Source organism: Dermochelys coriacea, chromosome 15 (assembly GCF_009764565.3).
Source record: "Dermochelys coriacea isolate rDerCor1 chromosome 15, rDerCor1.pri.v4, whole genome shotgun sequence".
Taxonomy (NCBI): domain Eukaryota; kingdom Metazoa; phylum Chordata; order Testudines; family Dermochelyidae; genus Dermochelys; species Dermochelys coriacea.
In genome coordinates, this window is record NC_050082.1 from 1,967,362 (window position 1) to 1,991,453 (window position 24,092).

At 50.9% G+C, this 24,092-nt stretch overlaps 1 protein-coding gene and 1 non-coding gene across 18 annotated transcripts in view; both read left to right on the forward strand.

Annotated features, from left to right (window-relative positions):
• Positions 1 to 24,092, forward strand: part of AP1B1 (adaptor related protein complex 1 subunit beta 1) — an 87,436-nt gene that overhangs the window by 58,441 nt on the left and 4,903 nt on the right. For 6 of the 17 annotated variants that reach the window (XM_038372957.2, XM_043497637.1, XM_038372958.2 and 3 more), the window contains 12 exons: positions 3,204 to 3,369; positions 4,766 to 4,864; positions 7,263 to 7,522; positions 8,146 to 8,347; positions 9,422 to 9,442; positions 10,114 to 10,143; positions 10,254 to 10,394; positions 11,247 to 11,392; positions 13,309 to 13,438; positions 14,256 to 14,340; positions 15,436 to 15,522; positions 23,691 to 23,845. In XM_038372957.2, coding sequence (XP_038228885.1) covers positions 3,204 to 3,369; positions 4,766 to 4,864; positions 7,263 to 7,522; positions 8,146 to 8,347; positions 9,422 to 9,442; positions 10,114 to 10,143; positions 10,254 to 10,394; positions 11,247 to 11,392; positions 13,309 to 13,438; positions 14,256 to 14,340; positions 15,436 to 15,522; positions 23,691 to 23,845 — 1,522 coding nt within the window. The remainder of the gene's footprint in view (positions 1 to 3,203; positions 3,370 to 4,765; positions 4,865 to 7,262; positions 7,523 to 8,145; positions 8,348 to 9,421; positions 9,443 to 10,113; positions 10,144 to 10,253; positions 10,395 to 11,246; positions 11,393 to 13,308; positions 13,439 to 14,255; positions 14,341 to 15,435; positions 15,523 to 23,690; positions 23,846 to 24,092) is intronic. The other 11 variants (XM_038372962.2, XM_043497644.1, XM_043497643.1 and 8 more) reach the window with 2 other exon arrangements.
• On the forward strand, positions 12,449 to 12,548 carry LOC119843999. Its single transcript, XR_005289126.1, has one exon. It is a non-coding gene; the product is annotated as a small nucleolar RNA SNORD125 (small nucleolar RNA).

The following is a 24,092-nucleotide window of genomic DNA, read 5'->3' on the forward strand; positions in this document are numbered from 1 at the left end:
CTTTGTGAAGTTGGAGCCACTACAAACCCCTTGTGTGCCAGCCATAGTTATTCCCAGTGACATGAGGGAGGACGCATGAAGTCTGGGTTTTGCAACACACTAAGACATGGATGGCTGTCGGTTATCTGTGAGGCTGACTGTCTTTGACTGAATCCCTGGCCTGAGCTGGACTGTACATGAAACAGGGGTGGTGTCTTTTGTGAGTATAAAGTTGGGGTACAGGAAAGCCAGCCACGGCTCTGAGCCTCAAGATCCAAAGATGGGATGAAGCCCCAGAAGAGTGATCAGATAACCAGGCAAGAAGTTTAAAGTGATTTTTTGGATCCATGCATTAGCATATTCAACTGGCTCTAACCTCTCTCCTCATGACTCAGCTTCTCTGATGCTAGTATGTGACAACATTCATAGATGTGAGAGAACAGTAGGGCTGAATGAGACAGGAGTCTCAAATGAGCAGTGTCTTTAGTGAAGGGCCCTGGGCAGGAGGGAGAGCTAGGCTCCTTGTTGCATTGTAATGTGCTCAAGTCCTCTTCCTTCTTGTATCTCAGCATAGGAGGGGACTGTCACAAATGGGAAATAATGGCATCTCGGGCAGTAATTGTCTGTCAGCTAAAGGCTGCTGTGATGGGTTGGTCACCCCCCCCCCCCCTTCGGGATGCCACCTGATGTGCTGGAGTCCCACTGAGCCCGCCTGTCCCACCAGCCTGGGTTCCTCTTATTCTGTGCTGCTGTGACAGGCTCAGAAGCCCCCTTCCAGCACACACACATACAGGTAGAGACACACCCAGCTGTAGAATCACATACAGTCTGCAATCAGCTCTGTGTGGGAGGACGCAGCTGGGGGAATTGCTCAGCACTTTGGGGCACACCCCCTCTGGAGTGTAAACCTAAAATTATATTGTCTTGTACGGTATAAGATTTATACAGCATGAGCTCATAAAATTCTCCCCCTCCCTCAATGTGGCGGAAGATATGCACAGCTCTTTGCCCCTCCTCCCCCAGTCATGAATTATACAAACTGGATTTTGGAATAGATAAAAAAACAAGTTTAACTACAAAAGGTAAATTTAAAGTGATAGCAAACAGTCAAAACAGATTACTGAGCAAATAAAACAAAACATGCAAGCTAAGCTTAATAGACTAAGGAATACTGGATACAAATAATAATTTCTTACCCTAAATGTTGTTTCAAGCAGGTTGCAGAGTTTCTTGAAGGTAAACTGCACCGCTTTCAGTTTTCAGAGTAGCAGCCATGTTAGTCTGTATTCGCAAAAAGAAAAGGAGTACCCGTGGGGCCTTAGAGACTAACAAATTTATTAGAGCATAAGCTTTTGTGAGCTACAGCTCACTTCATCGGATGCATTTGGTGGAAAAAGCAGAGGAGAGATTTATATAATGTTCTGTGTGTGTGTGTGTGTGTGTGTGTGTGTAAATCTCTCCTCTGCTTTTTCCACCAAATGCATCCGATGAAGTGAGCTGTAGCTCACGAAAGCTTATGCTCTAAATTTGTTAGTCTCTAAGGTGCCACGGGTCCTCCTTTTCTGCTTGCAGTTTAAATCTCCAGGGATTCCTTTTACAGGCTGACCTTTCTCGCCTGGGCTCAGCCCCTGCCTCCCCCAGCTTAGTTCCTTTGTTTCTTCAGGCTTTTCAGCAGTCTTCCTTTTTGGGCGGGGAGGCAGTGGAGAAGAGCCCAGATGAACTCACTCCCCAGCCTTAAATAGGATTTGCATATGACAGGAATCCTTTTTTTTTTTTTTTTTTTTTTTTCCCCCATCCTGTGGAAAAATACCAGCAATTTAAGATATCCTGTACCAGGTGACATGATCACATGACCCTGCAGTATCAAAGCAGCATCCCAGGAAACTTCTCAGGAAGGAGGGAGATTAGTATCTTCAAAGCCTTATTGTCCTTCCTAATAGTCCATCCAGGCTGTTTGCATACTGTCTGGGCATTCCCCAGGTGAAAACACAGTTGTAATTATTACTTAGTCAATGTTTCTAATTTCAGATACAGAAATGATGCATGCATACAAATTGGATAATCACATTCAGTAAATCATAACCTTTCTAATTATATGTTTTGTGCAAGATGGGTTAGAAAACTCTTAGTTATGCCATATGGGGCGTAATGTCACAGCTGCCACTCAGCTGGAGAAGATAGCAGAGGGTGACCAGGATGAGTTGCTTATGACCTATTTATATAGAGAGGCTAGAGGATCCAGGCCTATACCCTTTGAAAAAGCGATGATGTGGCTGAAGTAGACCCAGCCCTAGTGCACACTGCAGACTCGCACTGTACAATATCTGATTTTGTCAAAGGCAAGAGCAATGGGCATAGACTGCTGCTAATAATGAAGGGTCTGTCTCTAGATGCTGTCTCTGAACAGAGCACAGCAGAGACTCCCCAAAGGCAGCAGTAGGAGCCAGGAACTGGAGAAGTGTTTGCAGGAGAATGCATGTGTTGGAGCCCTTGGAATTTCCTGGCTTTTGTTTGACTGTACCGTCTGAGTACAGTCAGACAAAGGGAGTTGAGCTAAGGGAGCCTCCCTTCTGATGGGCTAACGTGAGTCCTACAAAGGGCTTCCTGTATTCTTTGGTTTCAGTTGATCTAAAGCAAAAATGTTGCTTTCTCAATATCTGACTCTCCTCACAATGTCTCCTGTTCACACTCCACCATCCCCTTCTCCATGGTCTCAACCTCCCTTCCTTTCTTTTTCATTCACTCACCAGTAGCTTCAAGGATCTAAAACCCAGCAGCAAGGGCCTATAGTAACTCTCCTCTTCCCCCACCCCCAATAAATCCCTAGGCCCGTGCTGGCTGTGACACAATGGAATAGACCTGACTGAGTCTCAGTTGCGCTGAACCTAGTGGGAACACTCCGACTGCATGCTCTGAGACAGTGTAGATGCAGGATGTGTTAGTCATGCTAGAAGGAACAATCTTAACTCTTATCAAGATAGAATCATGCTCTGGGGCATTCATTCACTGTTGCTCAGACTTCCCATAGTCTCATCTCTACTGGAAAACAGCCCTGAACTTGAGAGTAGCCTTTCAGAGGGTGGGGGGTGTATGACATCACCTCACTACTTACCACCGTTGGTCACAACATGCCAGTTCACACACCACAAAGAAACTCCTCCAAGGATGGTTGGATTTGTCTGGTTCCCCATGAGCTGCTTAACTCTGTCTACACTGTTGTGAAGGTACGAGAGTGTGATTGCCACCCTGTGTGAGAATCTGGACTCCCTCGACGAGCCCGAGGCCCGGGCTGCCATGATTTGGATTGTGGGAGAATACGCTGAGCGAATTGACAACGCGGATGAGCTACTGGAGAGCTTTCTGGAGGGCTTCCATGACGAGAGCACCCAGGTGATGGGATGGAGCTGGAAAGTCAGATGGACAGGGCTGGGGGGAAGGATAGCTCGAAGTACTGATCATGGTCACAGAGCTTCTCTCTAGGTCACTGCTTAACCTTTTACAAAGGGACCTGGATCTTGAGCTATTCTTTCCCCAAAGATCCGTGCCCCCAAGATGAGGTTTGTAGAGCCAGCATGGGGGAAGCTTTCTTTGCTGCCGCTCATGCTCTTCCTGTCCTCTGGATGAACTGAGGACTCTGATCTCCAGAGCTATGCCTGTGTCACCTGAGACTGTGTGGTGTTTGTTATCCATTAACTTGTAAACTGCCTCCAGAGTCTGTGTGGGGTCCCTGTGTGAATGTCTGTGCTGCTCATTTACAGGAGACTTGGCCAGTAAGCAAAGATGTATTTTTAGCTTGTGTGCTGTGCTGAGCGGTTGAGCTGAGATGAGCAGTGTAATTACTTTTTCATTTCCCTAAACACTTTCACCCCATGGGATGCTCTTGAGAGCATGGCTTCCGCACCTTGTCCCCAGGCGATGGGATCTCAGTCTGTTCTCAGATCAGGACATGCCCACAGTCACTTCTGCTGTGGTAAACTAAGGTCAAGGCAAAACCATTGAAACACTGGGTGTAGCTCTAGATTCTGCCCCTAGCTTAGAGGAGGCAGGGAGTGAGCTTGTGAGGCTGCTCTAACCCTAGGATTGTTTTGGGATTAAGACAATGAACTGGGCCTGGGAGATGTAGATTCTATTCCTGCCACTGACTTCCTATGTAACCTTGGGCAAATCACTTAGTCCCCCGTGCCTCAGTTTCCTGTCTGTAAAATGGGGGTAATACTTCCCCGCAACACTCTCGAAAGACGGGATAAGCCTGTTCATGTTTATAAAATGCTCTGAAACTCATATGGGGAAGGGGCCTGGAGAAAAGCTTATAAATAAACATAAAATATCCAAATAAACTTTGTTTCATAACATTTAGATCAAGGGGAAGAGGGAAATTAACCATCCTCATGTGGGGCTTTCTTTTTTAAAGCCAGGAGAGACAGTTCAGCTCATCCAACCTGACCTCCTGCATACGCTGGCTCTAGAATTTCACCCCAGTTGTTCTCCCATTGAACCTAATAACCTGTGATTGAACCCTCTAAGATTGTGAGCCTTGGCAGGTCTAAATAGGAGTGAGTGGTTTAAGGAGGCTGCCTATCTGGCCTGTGACAGTCTTGTTGGTCTGTTGGCTGATGACTATCTCAAGCATCCCCCACTTCTAGTTGGTCACCCTGTGTTAGAGTTTTCAACTGGTGCATGTTGGGAGTTGCATTTGCTGGTGGGGTGCACGAACTTGACATTCAGATGTGCACGTGCCACCCATGGTCTGCCTGCTTCCTAACTCTCTCCTGCCTGCACTGTGCAGGTCCAGCTGCAGCTGCTGACTGCCATTGTGAAGCTCTTCCTAAAGAAGCCCACTGAGACCCAGGAGCTGGTGCAGCAGGTGCTGAGCCTGGCTACTCAGGTGTGTAACAAGCTCTCGCCCATGAGAAAGGGGCACTTCGCTTTCTGGGGTTTGCCCACCACCTCAAAAGCCAGCAATGCTTTCGGACCAGCATTTATAGACGTTGTGTCAGAATGGGGAACAGCCTGGGCTATCCTGTTACAAAATGGAGAGGGGCAAATAGTGGGACAACTAGATAGAGGGAATCCCCAGCCATTTACCTATGCTCCAGAACCAGATGATGATAGAGAGCAGGTCTGCTGACAGGTCTCTGGACTCTTGAAAGCAATGGAGCAACCGTGTGATTACCACACAGCTACGTTTGATCAAACTTGTCCTGGTGCCAACATAGTGGGAGATCACTGGGCTGTCAATTAGTCCTACTTCCCAGGGCTGCCTGGACTATAAAATCCCTCCAGCAGTAGGTCTTGGCCTTTGAGGGGGGTGGATGATTAGACAGTATTGAGGAACCACTGGGTATGGCTGTGAGGTAGCGGTAATGACTTTACATGGGGTGGTGCTACCACAATGAATCTTGCACCTTAATATTTGTTTTTACCCTCCAAGGACCCCTCTTCTGTTCTACACAAAGAAAACATCAATCCCTTATTTTCTCATTGAGTTGAGCCTATTGGTGTTGGCTCTGATGCTGTAAACCCTTTGATCAGACTGCCCCAATAGGAGCTTCACACTCAATGACATTCTGAGAGACACAGACTAGAGCATTGTTATGAATCATGGTAGGGTTACTGGAGGAGAGCTAGTGTGAGCAGCACACATTTGCCTTTTCACCTCGTTGAGTCTGTTCAGTTTTCAGAGGATGAAGTGCTCCTTCCAGCAGGAGAGGCAGAGCCAGGGCTTGCCCTTCTCAGGAAATCAGTGGAATTGAAGGGAAGACTGGTGTGATAACTGCTATGAAATGTTCAGCAACTATCCAGGGGCAGCAGTAAAGTGCACTGACTCCCAGGGGGGGACGCTCGCTCAGTCCCTCGCCACATGCTTGCCAGGGTAGACTGTCACTTACTGTGTGCTTGGACCCCATTGTGCTAGGTGTTATACAGTCTGATTGTTGCCTTTAGGTGCTACTGCAGTAGAAATGTTTAAACATGGATCCATGTTTAGGGCCCTACCAAATTCAGGGTCCATTTTGGTCAATTTCACAGTCATATGATTTTAAAAACCATAAATTTCATGATTTCAGTTATTTAAATTTGACACTTCATAATTTAATTGTAGGGGTCCAGACCCAAAAAGAAATTGTGGGGAGTCGCAAGGTTATTGTAGGGGATGCTAAGGTACTGCTACCCTTACTTCTGTGCCGCTGCTGGTGGTGGGCTCTGCCTTCGGAGCTGGGCAGCTGGAGAGCAGCAGCTGCTGGTTGGGAGCCCAGCTCTGAAGGCAGAGCCCACCGCCAGCAGCAGCACAGAAGTAAGGATGGCCTGGTATGGGATTGCCACCCTTACTTCTGCTCTGCTGCCTGCAGAGCTGGGCCCTCAGTCAGCGTCCACCACTCTCCGACCTCCCAGCTCTGAAGGCAGCGACGCAGAAGTAAGGGTGGCATGGTATGGTATTGCCACCCTTACTTCTGTGCAGCTACTGGCAGTGCATTGCCTCCAGAGGTGAGTGCCCGGCCAAAAGCCTCTGCTCTCTGGCCTCCCAGTCCTGAAGGCAGTGCAGAAGTAAGGGTGGCAATACTGTGACTCCGCCTAAAATAACCTTCCCCCCGCAACTCCCTTTTGGGTCAGGACTTCCAATTTGCGAAATGTTGGTCTTCCCCATGAAATCTGTATAGTACAAGGTAAAAGCCCACAAAAGACCAGATTTCACGGTCTGTGCCATGTTTTTCATGGCTGTGAATTTGGTAGGGCCCTAATCATGTTAGTTGGAAGGGCTTTATGGAAACGGACGGAGGGTTTTCTTGGCTAGTTTTACACGTATGATGGGGATAGCTTAGACTCTTCTCTACATGCAATTAAATTCTTTGGAGATTATAATTTGTGTTAAATACATCACTAATTAAACCTTTCAAAGCTTTCCAGTAATTCCCAGTTTTGATCTTCTCTTGAGCCCATTTTGCTCTCTGCTGCAGCCTTACCACAAAACTCCTTGAGAACAGACTTCTTAAGAACAGGGAGGAGAGCTGCCTATCTTTCTCTATCCCATGTCGTTTCCCCATTAAAGAACACGTACCAAAACGCTTACACCCTGCAGCATGTGTACAACTGGCAGGCACAGCCGAGTTGATTATATTTTCTATTCTGCCCCCATTCCCTTAGCATTTATGTCGGGGCAGTTGGTCTCTGCCCTGGAGGGGCATTCTTAATGCTGCTTCCTAGGCCCGTGAGTAGCAGTCTGTATCCTCTTCCCTGGCTAGATTCAGCCAGCCTGTGAACTGTTCTAATTGCTGCATTTCCCAAAGGACTCTGATAATCCAGACCTGCGGGACCGTGGCTACATCTACTGGCGTCTGCTCTCCACTGATCCTGTAGCTGCTAAGGAAGTGGTGCTGGCAGAGAAGCCCCTCATCTCCGAGGAGACAGATCTGATTGAGCCGACCTTGCTGGATGAGCTGATCTGTTACATTGGCACGCTGGCCTCTGTCTATCATAAGCCTCCCAGTGCCTTCGTGGAGGGGAGCAGAGGCATCGTGCACAAGAGCTTGCCTCCGCGGACAGGCTCGTGAGTACCTGGCATCTCTCTAGCTGCAGCTAGCAGTCTCTTTCTGTTCCTTCTGTTGACTGTATCTGCCCTCTGCAGGCTCTGCCTGGAAACTGCCAGCTCTTGCTCATTTAGGCTGAGCAGTGCTGAGCCACACTCAGTCCCCCCCCTTCCCAGTGGTGGGCTTCGCCATGGGGCCAAGTTATCCCTCCATATTCTCAGCAGTACATGAGCCCCTCACAGGGTCTGCAGAGGCCGCTGATGATCTCGGCATTGAATTGAAGATCTTTGAGGTGCCGTCTGGTGTTGGCTTCTGGTGCATGGCTTATGTCTCTTCACTGGGGAGAGATTCCCCCTGCAGTAGTAAGTCAGCATAGATTGAAGTAAGTGGCCCCCTTTAGATCCAGTGTTCAGGGTACACTTGCGAGTGGAAGACCAGTCTGTCTCTGATCGGTGTAGTAATGCTGAAATATTGGCCCTCTGGCTTGGGTTGGCTCCAGCTGGGAGAGAGTCTCTCTCAATATTCCTTGCCCTGGCCTGTTGGAATGAAATCTATTCCTTCTAGAGGGAGGCCCGATGTCTGTTAGGTCACCCAGATCTCCTTATGGTGTCACATGTTTCACCTTCTCTAACTCCCTCTGCAGGAGTGAAAGTGCAGAGAGTCCTGACGCAGCCCCATCAGGAGCCCCACCTTCAGAACAACCAGCTGTCATCCCAACTCAGGGTGACCTCCTTGGTGACCTTCTGAACCTTGACCTGGGCCCTCCAGTGAGCGGACCTCCTGTTGCTACATCCTCTGTGCAGATGGGGGCTGTGGATCTTCTTGGAGGTGGCTTGGACAGCTTGGTAGGTCATGGGTCTGCATGCTTGATTTCTAATAGAAAGTGCGTTGGTTGTGAATCCAGGTATGTCCCTCGCTGACAGCTGTGCTCATCTGTTGTCTGGCTGTGTTAATAACCCAGACCACTATGGAGCATCCTGCTAATGGTACACTAGGCTCCCATCATAACCTTAATGGTGAATCCAGGCCCACGTAGTGCATACCTTCCATTCCAGTTGTATGTGCTCTAGCCTAGGTTCTTACCATCTTGAGGCTGGGATTTGGACTTAGAGCACACACAACTTAATGAGAAGCAGTGGACACAGCATGGTCTGGCTTCCCATTATGGGCACACTTTCCCAGCAAGTCTGGAAATCGCTGACCTAGGCAGTCAGTATGTTGGCAGGGCACCCAGCAAGAGAGGCTTGGGAGTTGTTGGAGAGCCAGGCTGATGTCAAAATGGAATGCTGGCTTGGCATGAAAGGTGGCTGGATTCCAGAGTTTCCTCTGAGCTATAGGCCTGTTACTGGTTGAGCGTAAGGGCTGCTCACCTCTTCGTTCTGTCACTAGCAGTCGGATGCCGTGGGAGGAAGGTTCCAGAAGGTCTGAGTAGCCTGTTTGTGAGCTAAAAAATCAGTAACCAGAGAAATAACTGGTGGTCTGCTGGGGCTCTGGAAAGGGGTGTAGATCTGGCCCAAGTAACAAGTCAGAACTGTTTGCTCAGGTTCCTGGGTTGGTGTCGGCAAAGTAGGGTATCTAGAGGAGGGCTCTGCTCGTAGGTGCTCTAAGCTGGCAGGAACCTGTGGTGTCATCGGAGATGCGGGTTCCAAAGGTAAAAAGCACCAGCCAACATGGCACTTCCCTGCCTCTGTTCGCGTCCTGGGGCAGGGGCTCTCTGGGCACCTGTTGACTCCAGTGTTTGTGGCCCCCTGAATACTAATGCCAGTCTTATGTACTGAGTGGCAATGAAGTTGGACTAATTTCTGTTCCCTCCCTCCCTCCCTTTCTCTTATCTTCCTGTTTGTCTCTCTTCTCTCCTGGCTTGTGTCTCTGTGCATGTGACTGGCTCTTCTCTTCACCTTGCCTGCTTCTGCTTGGAGATGGGGGACGAGTCTGAAGGGGTATGGATCAGCCCTTTTTACTAGCTCTCTGGAATATACCTAGCCAACCTCCCGTGTGCTCCCCGCACCTATCCCTGCTCCCTGTCGCTGTAGCATAGAAGGAACAGCTGGAGTTTATGAACCTACTATCGTGCCTAGAGTGGGGTGTGAAGAAATGCCATCTGTTAGTTTGGTTCAAGGTCATCAGACCCATGTTTCATATAGTGCTGTCCCACTCAAATTGTATCCAACCACCTTAAACCTTTTGGGGCTCCCATTGGGAACCTGCGCCAGTACCCCACCTCCAAGGTAGCAGAGGAGAGAGAAACTTTGTTCTATAAGTAGTATCTGTGAACTCCCCATCTCTTCTAAACTATCGGTCTCTCTGGCTGTCTCCGTCCTTGTGTCTGCTCTCGGTTGATGTGTATGATGCTTAGCTTGTTAGATATTGGGGGAAAAGAGCAGATCTGAAGCACAGTGAAATAACAAATGCGTCCCAATGACTCAAAGCCACAGGGCCTGCTAAGCAGTCTTGGAACAGTTCCTGACCCCATCCTTTGACCAGTGCTTTTTAAAAAGCCATTGGTAAAATGGGTTATGGCTGTGTGTGTGTTGGAGATTCCCCATCTGGCCTGCTTTTTATTCACCTGCCACTGCTCTCAGTGATGTTCCTGTTTCTTGTCTCTTTGCAGCTGAGAAGTGATGTAGGAGGCAGTCCTGCAGTGAGTGTGCATCTTCCATGTTTACCAGTCTGTCGCATTTTGCACCTTTCTTTTTGTTCTCTCGTTTCTTTCATGGCACCCAGAGTAACTGGCTTCCTTGCTTCATACAGATGAGTGGCACTGGCTTTACAGCTCCCAGCACGGTTATGCCTGCAAACCTCGGGCCACCCCCCAGTAGTGGCTTGGGAGACCTCTTTGATCTGGCTGGTGGAGCGGGCACACTGTCAGGATCCCATGTGGCACCCAAAACAGTGAGTGGCTCTGCCTGTACTGACCTCCCACCCAAGGCTTTGGCTCTAGCTATCTGGGTTCTAACATTGTCAGGTTGTACGGACTGCTACTATTAAAGATCAACATGGGGTGGGGATCCACGGGCAAGTCTTAAGCTGCCCCAAGCTGGTAGAAATTGTGGAGGATTGTGTCCTGCCTAGTGACACATGGAGGATTTTCAATGGTGACACATACATTAATGTGTCCTAAATACCCTTTCTGTGTCCAGGTGGGCAAGTCTATCAACAGGGCGCCTCCCCACCCTAGGACTGCTGGTGGTGGGATGGTCTGGAGACCCCTCCTTTGAGGAGGGGCTGCCACTTGTTAGGCCTCAGAGTGAAGGAGAGAATGAGGGCTGATCCCAGAGGAACCTGCATCCCTAGAAACCTGAGTCTATCTGTGCATAGAGGCAGCACTAGTGAGCTTGCCTGTGTTCTCACCTGCAGTCCCTTGCAGGGATTCACACCCTGGCCCCCGTTAATGACTCCTTCCAAGAGCCAGTCAGTGCACTGGGAAGATGTGACAAAAAGGGCCTGCATCCCCATGGGTAAGAAAGCGCCTGTTCCTTCACAGTGAGGTTACGTGCATGTCTGGTATGTTCCCTACCTTTGTGACCTGGAGCAGAGCCAGGGAACATTGATGTTAAAATCCCTAACTTCCTACCTGTAGCAGCAAAATGTGAGACTTATAGGTAGACTGTCTGACTCTGTGCTGTCAGGAGCTCCTGCTGCTGAGACCTAGACTCCTAAATCCAGTTTGGCTTCTCTATGATAGCCAGTTCACGGTATGTTTCAGATCAGGTCAAAATCATCTTCTGTCTTCACATAATGTAGGTCTGGCTCCCAGCCATGAAGGCCAAGGGCCTGGAGATTTCTGGCACGTTCAGCCGCCAGGTGGGCGCCATCTCCATGGATCTCTTACTAACTAACAAGGCCTTGCAGGTCATGTCTGACTTTGCCATCCAATTCAACCGTAACAGGTAAAATACCTGCTGGGCTGCTAGTGCAGCACGTTATGCATCAGGTGATCTCGTGGGTCTGCTCAGCTTGGGGAGGGATGCTGTCTTTAGCAGTGTGGGATATGGTTGGAACCAAGGGGTGAGCTGTCTCCAGAGCTCCTGTTGGCCCATTGATTTGGGAGCACAGTTGAGTGAACTTGGCAGTGGCAAAACCTATAAGCCTCTGGCCTGGCAGGTGGGTCTGTTGCTAGTTCTGGAAAATCAGTGTTGCTGAACCAATCATATGCTCATGAGATCTAGGCTCAGAAAAGACCGTAGGCAAGCTCTGGCAAGAGAAGTGCTGGTGTGTGCCCTGGATGCTGTCAGGGGCCATGTGCACTGCACACGGCATGTCTCCTGCTGACCAGCACCTGTGACTTTACAGCTTGTCCTCTTGGGGGAGGAGGCAATGGTGGATGTGTGTAGGGAACAGGCAAAGGGCAGTGATGGCGCTAAAATGACAGTGGGCCTGTCTAGACAAACGCATGATTCGCTGCGAATGGGGGTGTAAATCTACCCTGCACTAGCCTGCTGTATAGTAATTGTCCATGTGGAGCCTGCTGCTGCGCACTAAAAGCTCCATTATTCACTTCGGTGTACTCACATTTCAAAGTGGAGTAGGTCTGTAGTGAGCTCTGATCTACTCCGCTTTGAAGTGGGAGCAGATCAAAATGAAACATGGGACTTTTTGCATGCTTCAACAGGATCCACGTGGACACTTAGAGCACGGTAGGCTAGTGCAGAGTAGATCTGCGCCCCAGCTTGTTACGAACCAAGTGTTCCTTTAGACCGGCCCTAAAGGAAAAGCAATGACCACGTGTCCACCAACCTCTGGGAAGCAGAGCCTGAGTTTTTCCTTTAGTCATTCTAGGGCCATCACTGCTCCTCTTGCCTTACAGCCTGGGGGAGTCCAACCATCTAGGGAAGCTAACCCTCAGAGTCATCTTGGTGCTCAGTAGAAGGAAGTGGCTGTGGAGCCAGAGGGCAGGGGTGGCTACATAAAGCCGGGACAGATAGCGCATCCTGTAGTCCAATCAAGATAGGAACAGCCTCCTGTGATGATCCTTCTCTCCCTGAGTGCCCATGGTGATGAGTAAACCTGAGCCTCTAAGAAGTTGACTGAAGAGGCTGATCCTCAGTTAAGAACAGAGATTGAATGAGGCCCCCACCCCCTGTTGCTGGTAACGGGTCCTCCTCATTCACTGTGTCTTCCTACTAAGCTGAATAGTGCTCCCTGTGTGTTCAAAGGAGCGAAAGGCGCTCCAGCCCCAGCTCACAGGGGTGGCTGTGGAGTTGTCCCTACTAGCATCATAAAGACCCAAAACATAAGATTCTGAGGCGATTTGAGACCCAGCATGAGGTTGCCTAGAAATAAAGATGCAGGGTCTCCAGGCTTGGATACTTGCCAATGCCCCGTACCCACCATGGTTGAGATGTAACGGGTTTGAATCAACAACCTGTGATGGTCAGACATGCCATGCTCTGCTTTGACTGTGGATGATCTGGTGTGTGGCTGTTGAACGAGCTGCTCCATAGTTTGGGAGGAGGATTTGAATGGAGTATGTGTGAGAGGTAATGATGCCATGTGAGTGCCCAGCATAGGCAGAGAGAGGAAGGAAGGAGTTGCGGAGTGGGAGCAGACAGACTATTGGTGTGGCTTAGTGTCCCTGAGAACATCACAGGCCGGAATTGCATAGGCCAATCTGCCACGCTTCCAGATCAGCAAGGTGGAAATACTTGCAAGCTGGTGTGTGCACCATCCAGGGAAGGAGATTTGACATGTGCTGCCATTAGCATCCTCCCACCACCTGGCAGAAAACTTACAACAAGCAACAGAAATCCTAGCAGCTCCCTTTCTTTCCACTAACCCACCTACTCTCTTTGGGGTGTCCCCACAGCTTCGGCCTGGCGCCAGCTGCTCCTCTTCAGATCCACGCCCCTCTTGCTCCCAATCAGACTGTGGAGATCTCCCTCCCTCTGAACACAGTTGGCTCTGTCATGAAGATGGATCCTCTCAACAACCTCCAGGTGAGGCTGTATGGAGGAGACAGCTGAAAGCACACAAGTGTTAGTGGACCAGTCTAAACGGCACAGTGAGGATGGGATGGGCAAGGAGAGCCACAGTGGAGAATCTGAAACTCGTACCAGCAGCCATGCATGTAGGGACTGGCCAGTCCTCTGAGGGAGCTGGACTCTACAGATGGAGTTTAGTTAGGGGAGCAGGAAGGGAAGCTGAGGTGAAATGGATAATGCCAGAATACTGAGATGGGACATGGAGAGATGCAATATTTCCTTGATGCCTTCTCTCTTTCTCCGGGAAAAGGGAAACCTTCTGGTCCAGTGTCGAGCTCTGACTCAGCCTGGTTTCTCTGCTTACGGAACAGGGAGCCCTTCTCAGCATGTGGCTAGGCCAAGAGATGCAACTGAATACACTCTCCCAGCTTCACAGAGTGCTAGCTCAGTACCCCTGCTTGGCTTGAGGAAGGAGACGCAACTGATCTTTTTGCTCCAGCTAGTGAGTGGGAATGGGGTCTAAGAGGAGGATAATTACAGTGGAGTGTAAGATTATAGGTTCGGGACTGGCTGCTGTTCTCCAGTTTTATCACTGTTCTGCTCTTCAGTTAAATAATGCTGGCAGAGCTTAGCCACTGTGAACACCATGTGACCACTTTAACTCTTTGCCTAGGAGATTAAAGGCTGGGATTAGAACTCAGGAGTTCTTGGTTCCCAGCCCTGTGCTGATTGCATCAAATACATCAGTACATATGTCAGGTTTCACCTGTGAACTGCCTTCCTGGGCTAGATCAGGAAGGAAAGCTAACGCCCTCTGTCCCCTTGGTACCAGGTTGCAGTGAAGAACAACATTGATGTGTTCTACTTCAGCACCTTGTACCCACTGCACATTCTCTTTGTGGAAGATGGGAAGATGGGTGAGTTGATGGGACTCTCTATCCTGGAATTGGTGGAGGAGGTAACCAGACAGGGTGTGGGTTAGTGAGTAAATGGAAGAGGGGAGGTAGTGTAAGAACTCTCGTAGGCAGTTCAGAAATGTTGCCTGTATAGATGCAATTTCACCGCTGTGTCCTACTCAGATGAATCCTTACAGTGTGGTATTTCTAGCCCTGTAGTTCATGACTCTTGGGACTCATTTTAAGAGAAATGAGAATGAATCTGGGCATGTCACACCGCAGGGCTGAGCTCTGATGAACAGGACAGGAGGCATCAAAGCCAGGTTAACCTCTGCCTTAGTAAGCCTGAAGTGAGGGCTGAATTGCTCTTTATCAAGCCATTAGTCCTCGCTGCTTTTCTCTTCCACCGCTTTCCACAGTAGGGTTTGGGAAAAGCCTGAAGACCCGTTACTGAGCATAACGAGAGCCAAGCCCCACTTTCATCTGATTCTGACCCTTCTAGGAGTCCTCTAGAATGAGACTTTTTTGCTAGCGTGTGTGTATATATAAAAAATATACACGTGTGCACGCACATACCTGTCTACACAAGACACTATCACCATGCTGCAAAAGTAAGCAAGGTTGTAGAAGAATAGTGCTAAATTTAGCTGTTTTCCAGTACAGTTCTGCCCCCATTGTTCAAAGCCTTGATCGTACAGTCATGTTTTTCTTGTATTCATTGCTATTTTTCTTCTAATTAAATACTTTAAACTGGGCCGGACTATGCTTTGGTAGTTCATTTGATTTAGCTTAATTAAAGCCACTTTATTCTGAATGGATGCCCACACAAGGGTTTAACGCAGTTTAGCTAATCCACTTTCAATTCACACCTTTAGTTAATCTGGATTAATTTTCCAAGTGTCCCCAAGTAGACGAGTCCTAAGGGAATAAAGTACTGATGTTGACCTCCTTCCACAGATTGCTGGAGGCTGCTCCCTGTGGATGTCTATGGGAAGGAAGGGAGCCCTTCTTTAACGGGCTTGGGCAGAGTTGTTTGTCTGGAGTTCATGTGCAAGTGAGGTGGCTAATCCCACAGGGTTCACACTGTGTACCTACTTGTGTCTTCTCCTCCTCCAGAGCGGCAGATGTTCCTGGCCACCTGGAAGGACATTCCAAATGAGAATGAAGCCCAGTTCCAGATCAAAGATTGTCTTCTCAGTGCAGGTGAGTTCCTGTAGTTCAGCTCTTTCAAAACAGGGCCTAAACTCATTTTAGTGTTGAGTTGGTTTGGGCTGTACCTAGTGTCTGCAGGCTGTAGAAACCTCTTGGCTGGAATAATCCACATCTACAGTGCCAAAAGCAATACTTGTCAAAGGCAGCACCAATACTCCCGACCCTTTTGCTCCGATTTCCTCTGGAGTGACAGCAGGTACTGCCAAGCAGAGGCGGCTTGACTTGATTAAGAGTCAGTGGAGTAGATCACTGCTTTGTAATGCACCCATGGAGCCCCGTCAAACCAGGGTGCTCCATTGAATGCTCCAGTGCTGCCCCTTCCTGCAGAGAGGTTGTGGGCAAACATGTCCCTGCCATCTTAGTCCCTCCCTGCTGCCCTATGAGGTTCTCTTTCTGCAGCGACCCATTAGCGCCTGAATTGCCTGCCCTTGCCAAAGCAGAGACCATTAATTGCTCCATAGTGCTGTCTGAGAGTTCTGGATTAGATAAACTCCTGCTGTGTAATCAGAGAGAGCAAGTCTCATCTCATTTCAGTTCCTCCCACACCTCCTTCTCCTCTTGTTTCCAAGCAACTGTGGCTGCCTTGACCAGCTGGGATTTAGTCCTTGTTTTCTGCCTGGGGTCAGATGTCAGGTTTGAGACAGCAGGAATCAAGAGGGTGAAAAACCAATGCAGACCAAATCTGTTTGTCCCAGCTGCTTGTTCCAGTGCAGCACAATGTACTGACCTTTAAGAAACAAAAGGTAGAGGAGACTGAGTGGCTGAGAGACTTGGTAACAAGATACAGAGCTGCTTCTTCGATTGCTTGTTCACGTCCATTCCACATTAGGTGTGCATGTGCCACATGCACAAGCGTTGCAAACTTTTTCCCTTATCGGCTCCTGTCGGACATTGGAACAATCAATCTCTCTCTCTCTCTCTCTCAGAAGAGAAGTCCCTTAGCCTTTAGAAAAAAGAAAAGGAGTACCCGTGGCACCTTAGAGACTAACAAATTTATTAGAGCATAAGCTTTCGTGAGCTACAGCTCACTTCATCGGATGCATTTGGTGGAAAAAGCAGAGGAGAGATTTATATATATATATATATACACACACACACACACACACACACACAACACACACACACACACACACACACACACACACACACACACACACACACACACACACACAGAACATGAAACAATGGGTTTATCATACACACTGGATACAATTAACTTAGGCTTGAATAGAGACTGGGAATGGATGAGTCATTACACAAAGTAAAACTATTTCCCCATGGTATTTCTCCCTCCCACCCCACCCCCCACTGTTCCTCTGATATTCTTGTTAACTGCTGGAATTAGCCTACCTTGCTTGTCACCATGAAAGGTTTTCCTCCTTTTCCCCCCCCTGCTGCTGGTGATGGCTTATCTTAAGTGATCACTCTCCTTACAGTGTGTATGATAAACCCATTGTTTCATGTTCTCTGTGTGTGTATATATAAATCTCTCCTCTGCTTTTTCCACCAAATGCATCCGATGAAGTGAGCTGTAGCTCACGAAAGCTTATGCTCTAATAATTTTGTTAGTCTCTAAGGTTCCACGGGTACTCCTTTTCTTTTTGCGAATACAGACTAACACGGCTGCTACTCTGAAACTTAGCCTTTAGAGTAGCTGTTATCAGTTCGTTAACATCCCTATTGTGGACACTTAAGTCTTTAGCTGCTTGGAGGCTTCCAGCACCCGCTGCAGGCCCACGGCTTCAAGGCTTGCGCCACGTGCCGCAAACATTTGCCAGTTAGTGACCCCCACGACTCATGTTTAAGTTGCCTGGGGGACAGCCATCAAACTGAACGGTGTAGGATTTGCAAGGTGTTTAAGCCAAGGACAAGGAAAGAAAGACTTTCATCTAAAGCAGCTGTTGACAGAGGCTGAATTGCAGCTGCCGGGCCCAGAATGCCTGATGCCAGCTCAGGCTTCCTTGATGCGTAGTGCCCCAGAACCGTCGAGAGACCTGGCACCGGCTAAGCACTGTAATCTGTCAGCCCCAGAGCACCAGGCAAGGCCCCAGCACCGCTTGTCCTCCCGGGTGCGGCCCCCGGCGCAGCCAAAAGGAAGACGTGGTCGTTCCCTGCACAGGAGGCTGGCACCTCCCAAGGCCCCGAGCGCCGATAAGAGCGGGAAGGCCGCGGTGCAGGCGCTGACACCGGCGGTCCTGGCAGCACAAGCCCCACTGAGCCCAGATCTAAGTGAGCTCAGTGCAGATTATGGGCTTGAGGGCGTAATGGATCAGCCCTCTGCAGCCTCAAAGATGCCAAGCGTAAAGGACCTCATCAAGCTGTCAGCGGCGAGCCCCCTCCCGTATGGGGAGAACCCTCTGGCACCCATGTCTCAGGTGCTGTCGAGGGGTAAGCCGGCAATGGTGTGCTGCTCGAGGACACCGTCCCAGCACCTCTCCTGGAGTTGGTCCTGGTCGAGCTCCAACTCCGCAGACTCTCACTTGCCAGCGGCACAGAAGGAGGTTTCAGCACCAGCAGCGGGTCGGCGTGAAGGAAAGGGCACGCTGCTCTCCAGCACTGCCCAGAGACTGGCACCGGGAGGAGTTGAGACGGCCGTCGCCGGTACTGCTCCCGCTCAGCCAGGAGCTGCTCATTCTCCCACTGACGCAGATCGTTGGCACCGCTGTGACCTTCTCAATCAGCATCACCGCAGTCCGGCGTCGACTCCAGTCACTATAGCTACCCGCACCGGGCCCTGGACAGCAGGGACCCTCAGGGGAGCTGGCAACCCCAATGGGGGCCACCAGGCCGTTGGCCCTTCTGGACCCCCTGGGCCTATCAGGAGCGCCAAGGGGTCCCATCCAGGGCAAGTTACTTGGTACAGCGTTCCCGGTCCCCACATCGATGCCAGATGGTGCCGGAGACTATAGTATCCAGGCCTCCAGCATCCCCCCAGCATAAATCGGAGAGACCGGCACTGAGCCCAGGAGAAGGGACTCCCCCCCGGCCTGAGCTGGAGACGCCTCCCATGGGAGAAGGGGAGCAGAGGACCGACCAGAGGGGGTCAAGCAGCAGATAACCTCCTCGTCTTCCCCCGATGAGGCAGTGGCAGGTACAGAGATGTCTGGCCCTCCGCCAATAGACCATAGAGCCCACCAGGAATTGCTGCGCTGGGTTGCCCAAAACTTGGGGTTGCAGGCTGAGGAGACGGTTGAGCAGGAGGACCCCATGGTGGACATTTTGAGCCCCGAAGGTCCATCCACAATAGCGCTCCCGCTCATTAAGAACATTCAGTCTAACTATAAGATTATACGGCAGACCAGCGCTCCAACGGCCAAAGGAGTGGAGCGTAAATACTTTGCCCCATCTAAGGGCTATGAGTTCCTGTTCTGCCACCTGAGTCCATGCTCCCTGGTGGTCTTGGCGGTGAACGAAAGGGAGCGCCATGGACAGCAGGCCCCGGCCCCAAAGGCCAAGGAGGTAAAATGCCTGGACCTTTTTTGGCAGAAAGGTGTACTCGTCGGGGGGCCTTCAGCTGAGGATTGCAAACCAGCAGGCCATCCTCAACAGGCACAATTTCAACTGCTGGGCAGCAGTGGGGAAATTTTAAGGACAACCTCCCGCAAGGTTCCCAACAGGAGTTCATGGCCCTGGTAGACGAGGGCAAGGCAGTAGCCAAGACCTCTCTCCAGGCCTCCCTGGATTCGGCAGACGCGGCGGCTAGAACAATCGTGTCGGGGTGGTCATGAGGCGCTCGGCATGGCTCCAGGAGTCAGGCCTGCCGCCCGAGGTCCAGAATACACTCCAGGATCTCCCCTTTGAAGGGTCCAGGCTCTTCTCAGACCAGACAGATGCGAGGCTGCACAACCTCAAGGACTCGCAAGCTACGCTTAAGTTGCTGGGTATGCACACCCCAGTGACCCAGAGGAAGACCTTTAAGCCGCAGTCTCCCCCTCAATGCCAGTACCAGCCTCGCCATAGGCATGAGCATTACCGTAGGCGAGGCAGGGATAACAGGCGACGGCGTAATAATAATGCACCGGGCCAGAACCAAGGCCAGCACAAACCCCAGCCGGGCACTAAGCTAGGCTTTTGAAGGTGCACTCGAGGACAGTGTACCAGACCAGTCACCGGATCCGTCCCTTTGTCTCCTGAACAGCCTGTCCCGTTTCTCCCGTGTGTGATCCACCATTACATCAGACCATTGGGTCTTATGTATAGTGCGGAATGGGTACTCGCTGCAGTTCACCTCCCTCCCACCCCCCTTTCCCATCCCTCTTCAGAGACCCCTCTCACGAGCATCTCCTACAGAAGGAAGTCCACTCGCCGCTAGAGGCGGGGGCGTTAGAGGCGGTGCCGCACAGCCTAAGGGGGAAGGGGTTCTACTCCCAGTACTTCCTCATCCCCAAAGCCAAAGGGGGCTTTCGCAACATCCTAGACCTGCGTGGGCTCAACAATTTCCTTGTCAAGGCCCGGTTCTGCATGGTCTCTCTGGGCACAATCATCCCTTCCCTGGATCCAGGGGACTGGTACGCTGCCCTCGACATGAAGGACTCGTACTTTCATATTGCCATCCACCCAGCATGTTGGCGGTTCCTATGCTTCACCATGGGCCGAGAACATTACCGGTTTGCGGTTCTCCCTTTCAATCTAGTCGCAGCCCCAAGGGTGTTCATGAAGTGCATGGTGGTGGTGGCGGCCTTCTTACGGAGGCAGAGAATCCAGGTGTACCCGTACCTTGTCAACTGGCTCCTGGTGGGCCGATCTGAGGCGGAAGTGCGGGGCCATGTGGAGGTGGCCCTGAGGTTGTTCCACGAGCTGGGGCTCCTGGTCAACATCCCCAAGTCCACGCTCGTACCCACACAGAGAGTGGAATTCATAGGGGCGGTCCTGGACGCAGTGCGGGTCAGGGCAAGCCTTCCGGTATCCCGATTCCGGGCTATCCAGCAAGTGGTGGCCTCCCTGCGCCAGTTTCCAACAACAACAGCCAGGTGCTGCCTGTGGCTGCTGGGCCACGTGGCAGCATGCATGCACGTGGTCAGGCATACCAGTCTGAGACTCAGGACTCTGCAAAAGTGGCTCATTCAGGTGTACCACCCAGGCAGGGACCACCTGGACTTGGTAGTGACCGCTCAAGGGATGTGCTGGACTCCCTGCTGTGGTGGCAGTCCCAGCCTGTGGTTTGCGAAGGCATCCCCTTTGCTGCCCCACAACTGGACTTGATACTGGTGACGGACACGTCGGACCACAGATCTGGGGCTCACCTGGGGGACCTCATGACACGGGTTGTGGTTCGGAGCAGAGCGGTTGCTCCATATCAATGTGAAGGAGCTCAGGGCGGTTCGTCTTGCCAGCCAGACCTTTCACACCATTCTGAATGGTCACGGCATGGCAGTTCTGACGGACAACACTACTGCCATGTTTTATATAAACAAACAGGGCGGGGCTCGTTCTTCGCCACTCTCTCGCGAGGCTCTCCTCCTCTGGGATCTTTGCATAGCCCATGCAATTCACCTCGAGGCGTCCTATCTCCCAGGGGTACGAAACAAGCTGGCGGACTCCCTCAAAAGGTCATAACGCATGCACGAGTGGACGCTCAGGGCGGACGTTGTGCTTTTACTCTTCTGCAAGTGGGGGTTTCCCCAGGTAGACCTTTTTGCCATCAGGGCCAACACCCAGTGCCCGTGGTTCTACTCATTCCAGGGCCGCAGCCCAGGCTCGCTCCTGGACACATTTGCGATCCCGTGGAGAGGGGGCTTGATGCGCGCCTTCCCCCCACCCCCCCTTAGTGCACAAGGTCCTACTCAAGGTGCGCAGGGACAGGGCGGCAGTGATCCTCATCACCCCAGCCTGGGCCCACCAGCACTGGTACACATAGCTCTTAGAGCTGTTGGCAGAGGCCCCAGTAGTCCTGCCCCTACACAGGGACCTCGTTGTGTAGGACGGCGGGCGGCTTTTCCATCCCAGCCTACAGTCGCTGATCTGACGGCATGGAGGCTTTGTGGCTAAACTCCCTGGAGAGCCAGTGCTCCCTTCCCATGCAGCAGATTCTGCTTGGCAGTAGAAAGCCTTCTACCAGGGCAGTCTATATGGCCAAGTGGAAAAGTTCTTGTCTTGGTTTGAACCCCGATAGGTGCGGCCGTGCCAGGCCCCAGTGCAGGCCATCCTGGAGTACCTCCTGCACCTCAAGCAGCAAGGGCTAGCCCCGTCCTCACTCAGAGTGCACCTGGCGGCCATCTCCGCCTTCCCTCCGGGGTTCTCAGGGGACTCGGTGTTTTACCACCCAATGGTGGGACGGTTCCTTAAAGGGTTGGAGAGGGTATTCCTGTACTCCCGCCCACCAGTCCCTCCATGAAACCTTAATCTGGTCCTCTCTAAATTCATGGGACCCCCTTTTGAGCCCCTCGCTTCCTGTTCCCTCCTGCACCTTTCCTGGAAAGCGGCATTTCTGGTTGCCGTTACCTCGGCCAGAAGGATGTCCGAACTGAGGGCTCTCACCTCTGAGCCACCGTATACACTAGTATTTCACAAGGACAAGGTACAGCTCCGGCTGCACCCCAAGTTGCTCCCTAAGGTGGTCTCCAAATTCCATTTGGGCCAGGACATTTGTCGGCCTGTGTTCTTCCCAAAACCCCATACGGACCCGAGTCACCACAGCTTGCACACCCTGGATGTGCGTCGAGTGCTGGTGTTCTATTTGGAGCACACCAAGCCCTTTCACAAATCCACGCAGCTGTTTGTGGCTGTGGCTGAGAGGTTAAAAGGCCTCCCAGTGTCAGTGCAGCGGATTTCGTCTTGGATTACAAGCTGCATCCAGGCATGCTATGAGCTTGCAGGTGTTCCGACCCCGGCGGTCACGGCCCACTCGACCAGGGCGCAGGCGACTTCCATGGCGTTCCTGGCACGGGTCCCGATCCAGGATATCTGCAGAGCAGCCACCTGGTCCTTGAAGCATCACCTTCACGACCCATTACGTGGTCAACCAGCAGGCCAGAGAGGACGCAGCAATTAGCAGAGCAGTCCTCCGACGAGTTGTTCCATGACTCCTCCCCTCCTCCAGAGGTAAGCTTGTGATTCACGTAATGTGGAATGGACGTGAACAAGCACTCGAAGGAGAAAAAACGATTACTTACTTTCTCGTAACTGTTCTTCGAGATGTGGTGGTCACGTCCATTCCACCACCCACTCTCCTACCCCTCTGTCGGAGTCGCCGGCAAGAAGGAACTAGAGGAAGTCGGGCTGGCAGGGGTATATATGCACGGCACAGTGGCACCACTCAGGGGGTCCCTGCTGGCCCAACAGGAGCCCCTAAGGGAAAAAGCTTCCGATGCTTGTGCACACCTAATGTGGAATGGACGTGAACAGCACATCTCGAAGAACAACAGTTACGAGAAAGTGAGTAACTGTTTTATTTCACCTCTGAGCTGTTTATTGCAATCCAACTTGGGACAGAAGTGAGCAAATGCTACTGCTACTCAGTAATGGTTACCTGAAATGAGCTGCCCTTGCATTCACCTAGGGACTCATGCCTCTGTCACAAAAGCCACACACACCAGGCGGTGTTTAAATGGAGCCCTTGTCAGGGTGCTAGGAAATAGTGAATTGATCCTGTCTGTGGGAGGCCCAGCTAAGCTAGGCCCAGCTCCTCCCTTTAAGAGTCACTATATGGCATAAAGATGCTGGCTTCAAGGGGAGCTCATCTTTAGCAGGAGTCTGTTAAGGAATTGCTGGTGAAGTTTCTGCTTCTTCCACCATAAGTCTGCAGTAAATGATGCAGAGGATATTTTTATGTTTGTAGTAGTGCTGTGGATTTGATTGGACAGTATATTTGCCTATGAGTCACGAGGGGGGAAGAAGGTTGGCTTACAAGTCGGGGGGGGGGGGGGGAGCAGAGCAGCTGTTTTTGCAGCTTAGTGCCATGTGCTAAGAGAAACAGAACCCTGAATTTGGGTTTTGGCAGGTAAACAAGAGGAACAGCTTGTCACATACTTGGCTTTAAAATTCAAAGACTTCACACAGACTCTTACTGATCTGGGATCTCAAACCTCTTTTAAGCAAGGTGTTTATGGTCCAGGCCTTCTAACCAGAAACAGCTGATTCCTGCAGTACACTGCATGTTGACATAGTATTTCCAGTGCTCCTATCCATAGCAACTCAGCTGTGTCTGTCTGTCCACACAGATGCTGTTAGCAGCAAGCTTCAAGGCAGCAACATCTTCACCGTTGCCAAGAGGAACGTAGAGGGCCAAGACATGCTGTATCAGTCTCTCAAACTGACCAATGGGATCTGGGTCCTGGCAGAGCTACGAATCCAACCCGGCAGTCCCAGTTTCGCGGTAAGACCAGCTCCTCCCTCCTGTTCCAAAATAGGCTAGCACGTGGGGTTGCTAACGTATTTCAAAAATAAGGGACTGTTCTCTTAGCACTCCCGCACTGCACCGCCCCACCCCACCTCTCGATATTATTAGTATTAATAACACTAAGCAGGACTCACCTCCATTGGCCAGGGTTATTTCATACTACTTTATGCATCACTCAGCAACTCCCCATCTTGTTGGTCAGAGGTGAAGAAATAAGGGATGT